The sequence below is a fragment of the Zingiber officinale genome, chromosome 5B, assembly GCF_018446385.1.
Source record: "Zingiber officinale cultivar Zhangliang chromosome 5B, Zo_v1.1, whole genome shotgun sequence".
In the NCBI taxonomy this organism is placed as follows: domain Eukaryota; kingdom Viridiplantae; phylum Streptophyta; class Magnoliopsida; order Zingiberales; family Zingiberaceae; genus Zingiber; species Zingiber officinale.
The window spans coordinates 137693232-137705777 of NC_055995.1; the positions used below are offsets into that span (position 1 = coordinate 137693232).

Consider the following 12546-nt stretch of genomic DNA (forward strand, 5'->3'; position numbering starts at 1 on the left):
ATCGAAGTTGTTTGACACTTAACCATGAAGAAATGACCCTCAAAACTATTTGTTAATTTTAAGACAATAGAAAAGTTAAACAAGTAGGGCAAACATAAAGAAAGCACTTAGAATAAATTTAGAAGAAACAAAAAACTTTAGTTTATTCAAAATGGTTACAATTGGGGAGAAAGATTTATGGTCACCTTTGTCTATAATCTTTTGACTGAATTAGTAAAGACATGGGGCCGTATAAGAGTATATTTTCATCGTTAAGTTGTGTTAGTCTTGACTATTTCTAGCAAGGACAAAAGTCTTTTTCGACATCAAAGTACTAAATTCTAAGTTCTTTCGGCTCACAACATGAAAAAGAGGAGGAAAAGGAGGAAGAGAAGAATAGAATATATCCAATGAAGGTCCATCAAAGTCTTTATTAAACCCTAAACTATATGCAAGACTACATCATTATAGTTTTAGCACAAGAGGTTATCATTCATCTTGGGTTTCATCGCTTTTTAATCATGACGATTTGAGTTGATTCATACATTTTACTTGGTTTCAAGTAGGATTGAATCCTAGGTTAATTTGGTAGGATGCACTAGATGGGAGTCGAATAGAAACATAAATCGATAATTATTTCCATTTGTATACTTAGTTAGAAATGATTCGTTCTATGTTTGACTCGATTTATCCACTCTACCAACACGTTTAGCCAATTCCTATTTTTGGCCCATTAGTTTTATCCAATTTGCTTAGCCGATCGTCCAAATCCTCGATCGTTAAGTCCGTACCCTAGTTTTGGGAATTCATACCTAGCTTATGACTTTAACTTAACTATATCCATACTTACAATAATTATAAACATGTAATTAGTCGATTAATTACTTCTATCATCGAGTTCAAACCGAAAATTGAACCGAACCAAATTAAGCTTAGTGTAAACTAACAATGATCGATCACATATTTATCACCAAACAGAGGCAACTTGACTCATGAACCTAACCCTAATTACAAGGTACTGGTCAAATTTGTCTGGGTAGCAAAAAAGATGGAGTGTTCCACACTTCAATTTGTACAAGAAAAAGTCCTCAAAATAGTGGTCAAGATTGACACTAGTTCTAGGGTTTAACCTCTCTTTGTCTTTCTCCTCCAACAAGCCTTGATTTCACCTCCAAGGGACAAAACTCTAGCTAGGGTTTTAGCTGCATCTGGAAAGCCACATGCTGAAAAATAATAGTCAATCTTGGTGCATGAAGTGATGGGCACAGAATCTGCTTAAAAAATGTGATCTGATGGATACATAAAGTGTTCTGATCATCAAACTTTTCATCTCTTAGGTTTGACCTTGAAGTGACTTATTAAAGTTGCAAGAACATGCACATTGATTAGGTTAATTTGCAATCCTTGTCAGATTCTACTACTGCTCAGGAACTGGGGTTTTGAGTCTCTCTCTTGTTGTTGAGGGGGTATTGGATGGGATTTTTTTCTATATCCGATTGATTTTGATCAACTTAAGCTGCGGAAAATTGGACTGCAGCCTTGATCGATAAGTTGTTAGAAAATTTCACCTGTTTGTATGTTTTTAAGGATAATATTTATTGATGCAGTAAAAATCTACCGATGCCTTCTTCTTGTATGATGTAGTCGACTTTGCAAGAATAACATGTGTCGGAGGGCTTGCCGAGAGTTGGCCTGACGAGTCGCCTTCCCTGCCTAAGTCATCATGGGTGCTTCAAGAAAAAGATACAAAATGTAGAAGATGAAAGGATTTAGGGTTTGGGTAGACATACTTCTTGTTACCAATATTTGTGCTATTTATATAGTGTTATGCTCCCAAACCCTAGCAGATTAATAGGTTTCAGGTTGTGATTCGCGGGTGCTAGAGAGGCGATGTTATTGGGGTAACCTTTATTGATATTCGATCTATTGTCATCCCTATCTGTGAATTATAGAGTACCAATTGTTGGTACGATGAAGTTATGGTGCTTTGGCGATTGTCATCTACTCAAAACATGAGTTCTTCACAGGAGTTGAATGAACATTCGAGAGTCGAATACACACTACACGACGGTCGAACCTATCCCTAAAGATCTCGGATTTTTATTTTCCTTCAGTACGATTGATGATGCAACTCGATCACATGCATCATCCATCTCTCCATGGAATTCTTATTGTTGGGTGAGGGTGGGGGAACAAAGGTGGTCACCTTGCCACTCTTGCCTGATGGTCATACAACACAAGACTGCTTTCAGGGTTTTCCCTATGCAGAAGGTTCTATTTTTTAGTGAGATTTTGGAGGTTTGTAGTTGGGTGGGATGTGCACTCACTGTCCTATTTGGAGACAGATCTTCAAAGTCTTGACCAACAATTTATGATGCATATGCAATTTAATTTAGATGTTAATTAATAATAATTGGCAACCTTCAAAAGTAAAGAGTGATGGTTGATGGGGATGTTTGTCATTGTTGGTTTGATTGAAAGAGAATCAAGTTGCAACAAGACAAGGAATACAAAGCTTGTCCTTTGATCAACAGTCACCACTAAAGGAAGCAAATGAAGGCTTAGAACAACTTCTCCGAGCGAGAAAGAACAACTTCTCTGAACGAGTAGGAGCAGCGTCTCCTCTGGAATTGAACAGCTTGTGAAACTTTTCCACGAGTGAAGATGCTTCTTAAAGCTGAGAAACAGAGAATGTCGAACCAAAGATGATTTCTTGGTTGGAGGATTTCAATCAACTGAAATGGTCAATAAAGTTAGTGAACCTCATTCGCAAATATTTCAGTATGTGGTTACTAAGTTTTCATTTCTCTATCAGATCTGAGATTCTTGTTCCATCATCAGAGATTGACAGGCTCTTCAGCACCTCCCTTCAAGGCATAATAATGGCTATCACATCTGTGATCGGAGATAAATTTGCCGGATATTGCTATGCTTTAGGTAATTCTGATCTGGGTTCTACTTAGAATTTCAGTGATGGGTTTAGTTGGAGTACCTGGATCTTTATGTTGTTTTGCTTCTGCAACAACAAAAAAAAAAAACAATATTCATCATTATTTAGATAATATGTTTACATGAATAATCCGCCTAAAAGTTTAACTATCAAGAGAGACAGAATCGACGTCTGCAAATTGTCATCGAATAGGATTTCAGAAAGAGCAAGTCGAGAGAAGTTGATCTAAGTTGATCTGTGTCGAAGATGGCAAATAATAAGATAAAGAGAATGTTTTCTCTTGAAAGGCTAGGTTTTTTGTGATGTACATACATGAGAAACCAAATGAACTATTCATAGCTGAGACAAGTAAGTATCACCGGAAGCCATACCGGAAAGACTGTCCCTAAGCTTGATCATTCCCTTGTCACATCTTGAACCGAAAAGACAGCAATTCGCTTAGATTTGTCACCAAATCAAACATTCCCTACCAGTCTTCCTTCCCTAGAGGACTCATCCTGCAAATCTTCACGAAGAGAAAATTAATATGAGCATGTAAAACATCATACCAAAGTTAAACAAAAAAAAAAGTAGGAAGAGATCGATTGAGTTTAAACATGATAACAAACACATGTTTCCATTTAATAAGAAATCCAATGTCGTAGAAGGTAGATCCTTAATTTCAAATGGCCAAGCATGAAAACCAGATCGCAATTGTTGCTGATAACATCCATTCTTGCAAAATGTATATGAAGCTTTAATATGTATGAAAACCAGATCGCAATTGTTGCTGATAATTTCAAATGGCCAAGCTTGATTTTCAGTTGGTGCATTATCAAATAAAAGGACATCTAGAGCAAAGTTAGAACAGGATAATTCTATGAATAACAGGGTTGAAGATGACAGTGGAGAAACTTGTCTAAATTGTAGCCTTAGCGAATGCACCATGTTCAATCTTCTAACCGAGAAGAGTGGAGTCACATCAACAAATAGATCGCGTGCATATTAAAGAAAACATATTTGAAAATTTGAAAGCTAAGTTTTTGATCCCACAGGATACTACAATCTATTGAGAATTAAGGGGATTCAGATAGTAAGTTACAGAAACAGATGAGGCTAACAACATCAAACTTCATATGGTCAAATGAAATCGTAATCAAGGATGATCTACAGCATCAAATTGACTTTACTATCACTAGCTTTTACAAAATGCAATCACCCAAGAAGGAAAAAAAAAACTCATTGCCAATGAATGTATCGTAAGTCTTCTGACTCAATTCATAAATGGCTTAGAACAAATTTATCCCCACTGAGAATACAAATTGAAAAATCATTGGTCTCGTCACAACCTAATACGAGACTAACCAAAAATTATCTATCATTTTGAGTTGAATATATGGATGGCAACGGGTCCGGGTTGGGGCGGGTTTGGCCAAATCCGGAACCCGCCCCGCCTCCCTTTGGACCCGCCCCGCCCCGCCCCGCCCTGCCCTGTGAACCCGGCAGCACGGATCCGGGTTAGCCCCACTAGACCTGCCATATTTAAAATATATTTAGTTCAATATTAAAATATTATAAAATAAAATTTTAATTAAAATATTAATTATTAAATATAAGAAAAATTATAATTATATTAATAAACTATATATTTATTTATATATATATATGGGTCCGGGACAGGTCCGGTTAAACCCAGGACCGCCCCGGACCCGTCTTAGATCCGTTTAGGCAGGTCTAAACCCGCCCCGCTGGGGCAGATTTATTACGGGGCCGGGTTTTAACCCGCCCCATTGCCATCCCTAGTTGAATTTATATTTCGATAATGAATGCAAGCCCTGATTCCCACTTCACCCAATATGATACCAATGATACACAACCAACAAAATATAAGCATTTCATACGCTGTGATCCCAAAAGATAGGAGCTTCAAAGAGGAAAAGCACAAATTTTAGCTATTCCTTCACCTTCACCTTCACCTGGCGATTGATTATAAGTCAGACCACTTCTCCTTGAAATTAAATAAATTTGAAAGGTAAGGAACAAACAAGCACAATTCTTAAGTATCCAAAACATTGTAAGGGATGGAAAGATTTTGAAACAACAAGCACAATTCTTGATCTTAAGGATCCAAAAAAATTGAAATATTTAGGAGAGAAATAACAAGAGGAGCATACCGAGATGGTAGAGGAGCCGCTTTGCCATTTCGAGTGCAATGTTGAGCACCACTGCTGGATATTGCCTGTGGCAACACAACGAAAACAATATTTTTACAAATCTAACTTGTGCGAAAAAATCATAGCTAGAGATGATATTAAAAAACAAATTTTTGGTGTGCTAAAGTGTAAATTAACTAAATATAATAATCTAATCAAATCTAACATACGGTGGAAATCAAAGAATTTTCTTTAAAAAAAGAAAGTTCTAAAGAAAGAATAACATATGTCCTTAAGAAAACAATATTTTGAATTTTAGAAGCACATGAAAAAAATAAGAATCTTTATCAATTATTCACCTGGTGTAATAAACATATTTTAAAACTTCTAAGATTCTAAAACTGAAATCAATAACAAGATCACTAGAAAATACTTTTATACAATTGAATTTGTTAAACAGATGATATTTAACAAGTCATTGCAATGGTTTAGACTAAATGATGCCTTGGACAAAATTGATTATATTCTATTGGTGTTCAAGATGAACAAGATCACCAACTTGAATCAGTAAGTAAAACCAGACACAAAGCATCACTCTTTTCCCATTGTTTGAAGTCTCCCAACATTCTCTTCTTGCCTATATGTTTGTTTTTAGAAATAAAAAAAATGGTTTTAATTTAATATTTTCTAAAAAAGATAATTATAAATTAAAAAGAAAAATAATAAGCATTTGCCATTGATTTTTTTCTTTAGTTTTTAAAATTTATTTTCTCAAGAATAAAAGCTAAAAATATAAAACGGTTTAACCATATATCCAATCCAGCTTGACAATTCAAACCTAATGGATGTTATACATTTGAAAGAACAATAATATCAAATTTCTTCTAAAAATTTTATTAGATAGAACAATTCACTTAAACACTATCAAATAACTACTGATAATTTAGAGATATTTATACTTTTCATTTTAATAAATGAAAAGAAAATAGAAACTTTCAAAATAATTCAAAGGTACACATTAAACTCCCAGCATATTCTCAAAGATGCCTTCCCTTGAATTCCTCCTCTATTTTTAGAGGTATCTATTTGCATGGAGATCGTAATGAATTCTATAAATAATCTGTAACGAACTCTATAAATAATCTCCACATTCCCCTCCTTCTCATTGCCTCTTCTCCTCCTCCCTTAAATTCTCTACGTGGATTGCAGAAGGTAACGAGTTCTTTTTTAATCTGTTTTTTTTCCCGTTCTTGTAGTTTCTTGATCTTGGAGTAATTAGATAAGTTTAGTTTTTACCGTTTCCCATTTTTGGTTGTTTTATTTTCTGATCAATTAGATTTGCGCAGGGAAATAAAAAGAAAGTAAATCTTGAAGGAAGATTTCTTCATGCTAATTAATAGAAGAGATTAACGAACATTATGATTTCATGATGTTAAATTGACTTGATAATGGCAGGAAGAGTTAATAACAGAGGGGGAGAAGGGCATACCGAGTCATGGCGGAACAACTCCAAGTCCTCAACGCGCTCGACGTCGCAAAGACGCAATGGTACCACTTCACAGCTATCGTGATCGCCGGCATGGGCTTCTTCACCGACGCCTATGATCTCTTCTGCATTTCGCTGGTCACCAAGCTGCTCGGCCGCATCTATTTCCACGTCGACGGGTCGCCGACTCCGGGCACCCTCCCACCCAAAATCTCCGCGGCCGTTAATGGCGTCGCGTTCATCGGCACTCTTTCCGGGCAACTTTTCTTCGGTTGGCTCGGGGATAAGATGGGTCGGAAGCGGGTCTACGGCATGACGCTAATGCTCATGGTGCTCTGTTCCGTCGGCTCCGGCCTCTCCTTTGGCCACACCGCCAAGGACGTCATCGCCACGCTCTGCTTTTTCCGCTTCTGGCTCGGCTTCGGCATCGGCGGGGACTACCCGCTCTCGGCCACCATCATGTCGGAGTACGCAAACAAGAAGACCCGCGGGGCGTTCATCGCCGCCGTATTCGCGATGCAGGGCTTCGGCATCCTCGGCGGCGGAATGGTCGCCATCGTCGTCTCCTCTGTTTTCAAGGACCGGTTCCCCGCCCCCGCCTACGCCGTTGATCCCATCGCCTCCACCGCGCCGGAGGCCGATTACGCCTGGCGGATGATCCTAATGTTCGGCGCGCTCCCGGCGGCGCTCACCTACTACTCACGGACGAAGATGCCAGAAACCGCCCGGTACACCGCACTCGTCGCCGGAAACGCGGCACGAGCCGCCGCAGACATGTCCAAGGTACTGCAGACGGAAATCGAGGCCGAACAGGATAAGGTGGATCAGTCACGCATTCCGTCGAACAGCTTCGGGCTGTTCTCGAGGGAGTTCCTCCGCCGGCATGGCCTCCACCTCCTCGGCACCACCAGCACATGGTTCCTACTCGACATCGCCTTCTACAGCCAGAACCTTTTCCAAAAGGACATCTTTAGCGCCATCGGGTGGATCCCCAAGGCGGCAACCATGAGCGCGCTGGAGGAGGTCTTCCGCATTGCGCGAGCGCAAACCCTAATCGCGCTCTGCGGCACGGTGCCCGGGTACTGGTTCACGGTGGCACTGATCGACATCATCGGCCGGTTCACGATCCAAGTCCTAGGGTTCGGAATGATGACGGCGTTCATGCTGGGGCTGGCAGTGCCGTACCACTACTGGACAACGCCTGGGAACCACATCGGCTTCGTGGTCATGTACGCCTTCACCTTCTTCTTCGCCAACTTCGGGCCGAACAGCACGACGTTCATCGTGCCGGCGGAGATCTTCCCGGCGCGGCTGAGGTCGACATGCCACGGGATATCGGCAGCGACAGGGAAAATGGGGGCGATCGTGGGGGCCTTCGGGTTCCTGTACCTGGCGCAGAACCCGGACCCAGCGAAGGCGGACCGAGGCTACCCTGCCGGGATCGGGGTGAGGAATGCCCTCTTCTTGCTTGCCGTGTGCAATCTTCTGGGGCTAGCGTGCACCTTCCTGGTGCCGGAGTCGAAGGGAAGGTCGCTGGAGGAAATGACCGGCGAGAACGAGGCGACAGTGGACGACGGCGACAGCTCCGGTTCGAACCGAATGACCATGCCGGTTTGATGCGGTTCGAACCACATCTATTTGAATTTGAATTTTCTTTTTAAAAAAAACATATTTGAACTTATTGTCCTGATAATTGGAATATCTTATGAATATTCTAGAAACTTCTGCAATGTTATGTAGGCAAGTGAGTATACTAGGGTTTCTACTTTTTTTGATTCGAAACGAATATGCTATTTTTTGCTATTTTACCCTTCTACTTTTTTTGTTGCTATTTTTGACTTACCGATACAACCGGTCCGAGTCCCGTCGGCTTCAGTCGCGTCAGCGCTCGCTTACTCTCACCGCTCAGCCACCGACACCGAAAGGTTCCGGCCACGCCTTCGATTCTAGGTACATCTTCGTCGCCACCAGCGCCAGCTTCTCCGCTGCATCCGCCGGGAATAAGTCCCTCAACCACAGATCTTCTAACCGTCTTACCCGCCCCTCACGCTCCTTCTCCCCGTCCGGCCTCATCGCCTCCCGTTCCGTTTCGATGAGGAACTGAACGCCACCTCGAAATCTTTCCGATCCCCGCGGTACTGATAATTGAGCGGCTGCTTTCCGAAGAGGAGCTCCGGGATCATATCCCAAAGGAGAATACGCCCGATCGACGGGAGACGGCCGGCGCCATTATCCCACCCTGCCCGTGACGTGCCTCTGCCACACCCGCAGTCCTTGCGAGGGAATTTGGGAGGTGTTCCCGATTTTGTCGACTGGAATGAGGGCCTCTCCGGCGAGATCTGCGGCGCCGAAATGGCAGATCTTGGCGCGGAGGTCGCGCTTCGGTGATTATGATGGCGGAGCTAATGATCCTGTTGTGGACGCCGGCGGTGGAGGAAGAGTAGTAGCGAACGCCTTGGGCAATGTTGACCGCGATCCGGATGCGCGAGATCGATCCAGGAGGCGAGCAGGTCGAAGCTAGGGTTCTCGTAGACGAGGTAGACAGAGTTGTCGGTGGAGGATTCACCGATCGAGAAGGTGGGCGAGGCAGCAGCTATGGTGGGACTTGGAGGGTGCACCGCCAGTCAGAGGAAGAGGAGGACGAGGAGGTGGGGCGGCAATCAGAGAGAAAGCTGTTGGTGGCGAGGCAGAAAAAATGCTTAACGGGGCGTTCTGACTTCACGAAACCATAGTTGGGAATTAAACTACGAGCTAAAAAAATTGAGCGGAGTATTGTGGTGTTTGTAATGAATTAGGTAGAGCTGAAGTTAAAATGAATTAAAATTTTAAAATAATTATTTAAGTTTTATTTGATTTATTTTTAAAGTTGAGTTTGAGTTTATTTAAAGTTTGATTTAAATTTAATTTGTTTAAATATTATCGAACTCTCAATTTAAATTTGATTTGAACTTGGTTCGAATTTGGTTCATTTAGATGGTATTGAACTCTAAGTTTATTTGATCGCTTGAACTTTTAATTATTTGATTGATTGAGTTTTATAATTTAATCTTATTTATTTATTTTATTTTATTATTTAATTAACATATTGATAAGAATTTTATTAATGAATATGCTTCGTGAACATTGTTCACGAATATTATTCATGAATGTTATTCATTAATATTAATGAGTTGAACACATATGTGTTCAAATTTATTTGTTTAGTTTAACGGGTTCTTCAAGCTTGTTTATTCAATTGATCTTATATTGAACAAACATAAATAAATTTTTACCAAGTTGAACATCAAATTTATTCATGAACATTTGATTCATTTATAGCCTTAATTATTCATGAACATCAAATTTTCGATTTCATGTTTCGATAATGTGCTTCTATTGAGGTCTCTATAGTTAAACCTAGTTTACTGTAAGAAGTTAAATATCTGATTTCTTTGTGAGGCTTTGTCTAGAAAGTGGTGGATTATCCCATACCCAAGAAGGCCTAGTGCCTCGCCATGTTAACCTAGAAGTCGATATTTGAAATAGATATTTGATTAACTTCTGTAATATGATTTAACTTAGGAAGATCACATCGGTTAAACTTGGAGTAAAAATGTTAAGTATCGTTTCCAATCCAAGTTTAACTTCTGAAGGACATTTTGGATTAATAATGTTAAGCATTGTTTGCAATCCAAATTTAACTTCAGTAGAGCATATGGGTAGCTAGTATAGTTCTATGCTTGTACATGGAAACTAGGACGGTATTCCAAGTAGCAACCAACAGGTCTCACATTATATCTGAGAATGATTTCTGATTTTGTTTCCTACTTTACTTGCATTACGAATTTGTGGATTTGATATTGTATAATTCGACTTTGTTTTAGAGTTTTAGTATGTGGTATCATGTATTTGCCTTGTTATGATTTGGTTTATGGGTTTTCTTTTTGTCTTTCACTATATTTTTAGTACAGTCGTGTGGGCTACTTATATAACTGCATGGTTGCGATTATTTCTAGCTGTGTGGGCTGCATATATAACGCATGGTTGTGTTTTACTTTCCAGCCGTGTGGGTTGTAGATATTATTATTGTACATCTATGTGACTATGTATTCAGGTTTCAATTGTCACTGTTACAAGGGAAATGTTATTCGTTTATCGGGTAGGGACTCCTTTAGGGCATGATAGATTCATTGGTTCCCTCATATAGTTTTACTAGGTGATCCCAAAGTTCCTTTATGTTCTCTTAGGGCCCGACTTGCTTTAGTTCCTCCATAGTTAGCTTGCACTGAATGGAGTTAATCACCTTGTAATTCAGTTGTACCTTCTTGATCATTGGAGTCCAATCTTCTGGTTCTAACAGCTTTTCATCTTCTATTGGAGGTGCATATCCTTTCAGTATGATGAACCAAAGCTCGATGTCGGACTTGAGATATAACTCCATTCTATTTTTCCAGTAGCTGAAGTTTTTCCCTTTGAATAGCGGGAGATGGACCATGCTATAACCTTTTTGGTAGGAGTTCGACATTCTTACAATCATAGAATTAATAAAAAGAATTTCCAATACTCTCATGTTGGAATTAACAATGCAAGATAAAAAGAATAAGCGTATAACAAAAAGAAAAATCTCTTTAAATAAAAAAAAAAGTTTTTGAAATTTACTCGAAAAACTGTTAAGTAATTTCAGAGCGACCCATTCTGATACCCATTGATGGATCGAAAAGAAGTGATAGGGGGGATAAATATCGCTTATTAAAAATTTTTTTGTACCATAAAAACAATAAGAATGTAGTGGAGAATAATAAGGCTCGTTCAGTTACTTGGTTCGGAGCCTATGTCTACTACTACTCCAAGACCCGTGATCCTTGATCACATCGTTGGACAATTTACTATAACTCTTATTTCTGAAATCTTCGAAAAGAAGCAATTCTTATAATACAACTAGAAGATAGTAACACACTACTATCTTCTTGAAATTAAAATAATGCAAGCTTAATTAAAGTTTGCCGAAAAAGAATAACGATGAAGATCGTTGGCACTTGTCGAAGCAGTAGCTTGCATGTGAAGATGAGAACAGTAGCACGAACAGGAACTTGACACGGAATGAATTGGAATTCAATTTCTTGGCTCGGACCTCGAGCTCCCCTTATATAAGCCTCGTTTGGTCGACCGATAAACCGTTCAGTCAACTGATTCATTCGGTTGACTGAGCCTCCTATCTGTCGACTGAACCCCTTTGTTTCCTTTTTTATTGAGATTTGATCTTCAGCCATTTATGAACATTTATTGTTCGGTCGATTAATTCCCTTGATCGGTTGACCAATCTGTGCAGTTTTCCTATTCGTCGAGATTCACCATTAATGCTTTTATTGTTAGGTCAACCGATTCCTTAGTTTGGTCGATTGATCGGCCTGACTTCCGTGTTTACTTTGGCACGATCTGATCTTTGTCATGTCACCTTTGTTTGGTCGACTGATCTGCTGGTCCGGTCGACATATCTGCTAGTCCGGTCGATCGATCAGTCACTTTACTAGACTTTACTTTGAACTAATCCCTGGTCTATATCAACTTGGTTTGGTCGATTGATCATAGTGTTCGGTCGACCGATAACTTCAGTTCCTACAAAATAGAGTTAAAACAAATACTCCTATAAAACAAAGTTAGCACAGTGATAATATATGATGCATGAGTAGTAATATGCCTGAGTAATAATTGACAGTAAAATGGTTTTGATCTTAACTTGGAAATCTTCTCAGTTTCTTCAGTTGGATCAGTGACCTAAGGTTATTCTCTTCTGGAACATGACCTCACCGTCTCTCATTTTCAGTTGCTTACCTCAACCTACCTGCCAAACATTGGTCCTCTAGACCCGTTTGGACTTTCGGCTTAGCATCAGATCAACTCACCATGACTTCCTCTCAATCTTCAATCCTCCAGACCTATCGAGCTTTCCTGCCAAGTGTCGGATCCTTCGATTCACTTGGAGTTCCTACTTGCCTTCCATGATCTGCTAAAGCTTTCCT

At 39.9% G+C, this 12546-nt stretch overlaps 1 protein-coding gene and 1 long non-coding RNA gene across 3 annotated transcripts; one reads left to right on the forward strand and one right to left on the reverse strand.

Moving 5' to 3' along the window:
- Window positions 1-2422: 2422 nt before the first annotated feature.
- LOC121986286 lies at window positions 2423-9307 on the reverse strand. Of its 2 annotated transcripts, none has more exons than XR_006113373.1 (4): window positions 8391-9307; window positions 5083-5147; window positions 3301-3426; window positions 2423-2995 (listed from the first exon to the last, which is right to left on the reverse strand). It is a non-coding gene; the product is annotated as an uncharacterized LOC121986286 (long non-coding RNA). The 2 variants fall into 2 exon arrangements; XR_006113372.1 differs by having other exon boundaries at window positions 3301-3434.
- LOC121986284 (inorganic phosphate transporter 1-6-like) lies at window positions 6551-8284 on the forward strand. The gene has a single exon (XM_042540160.1). It carries the CDS (start codon window positions 6557-6559, stop codon window positions 8162-8164), a length of 1608 nt encoding a protein of 535 aa, XP_042396094.1. The 5' UTR covers window positions 6551-6556; the 3' UTR covers window positions 8165-8284.
- Window positions 9308-12546: the final 3239 nt, after the last annotated feature.

What these genes read in the sequence shown, in the direction of transcription:
- LOC121986284 (XM_042540160.1), top strand. Translation starts at nt 6,557, where the DNA reads ATGGCGGAACAACTCCAAGTCCTCAACGCGCTCGACGTCGCAAAGACG.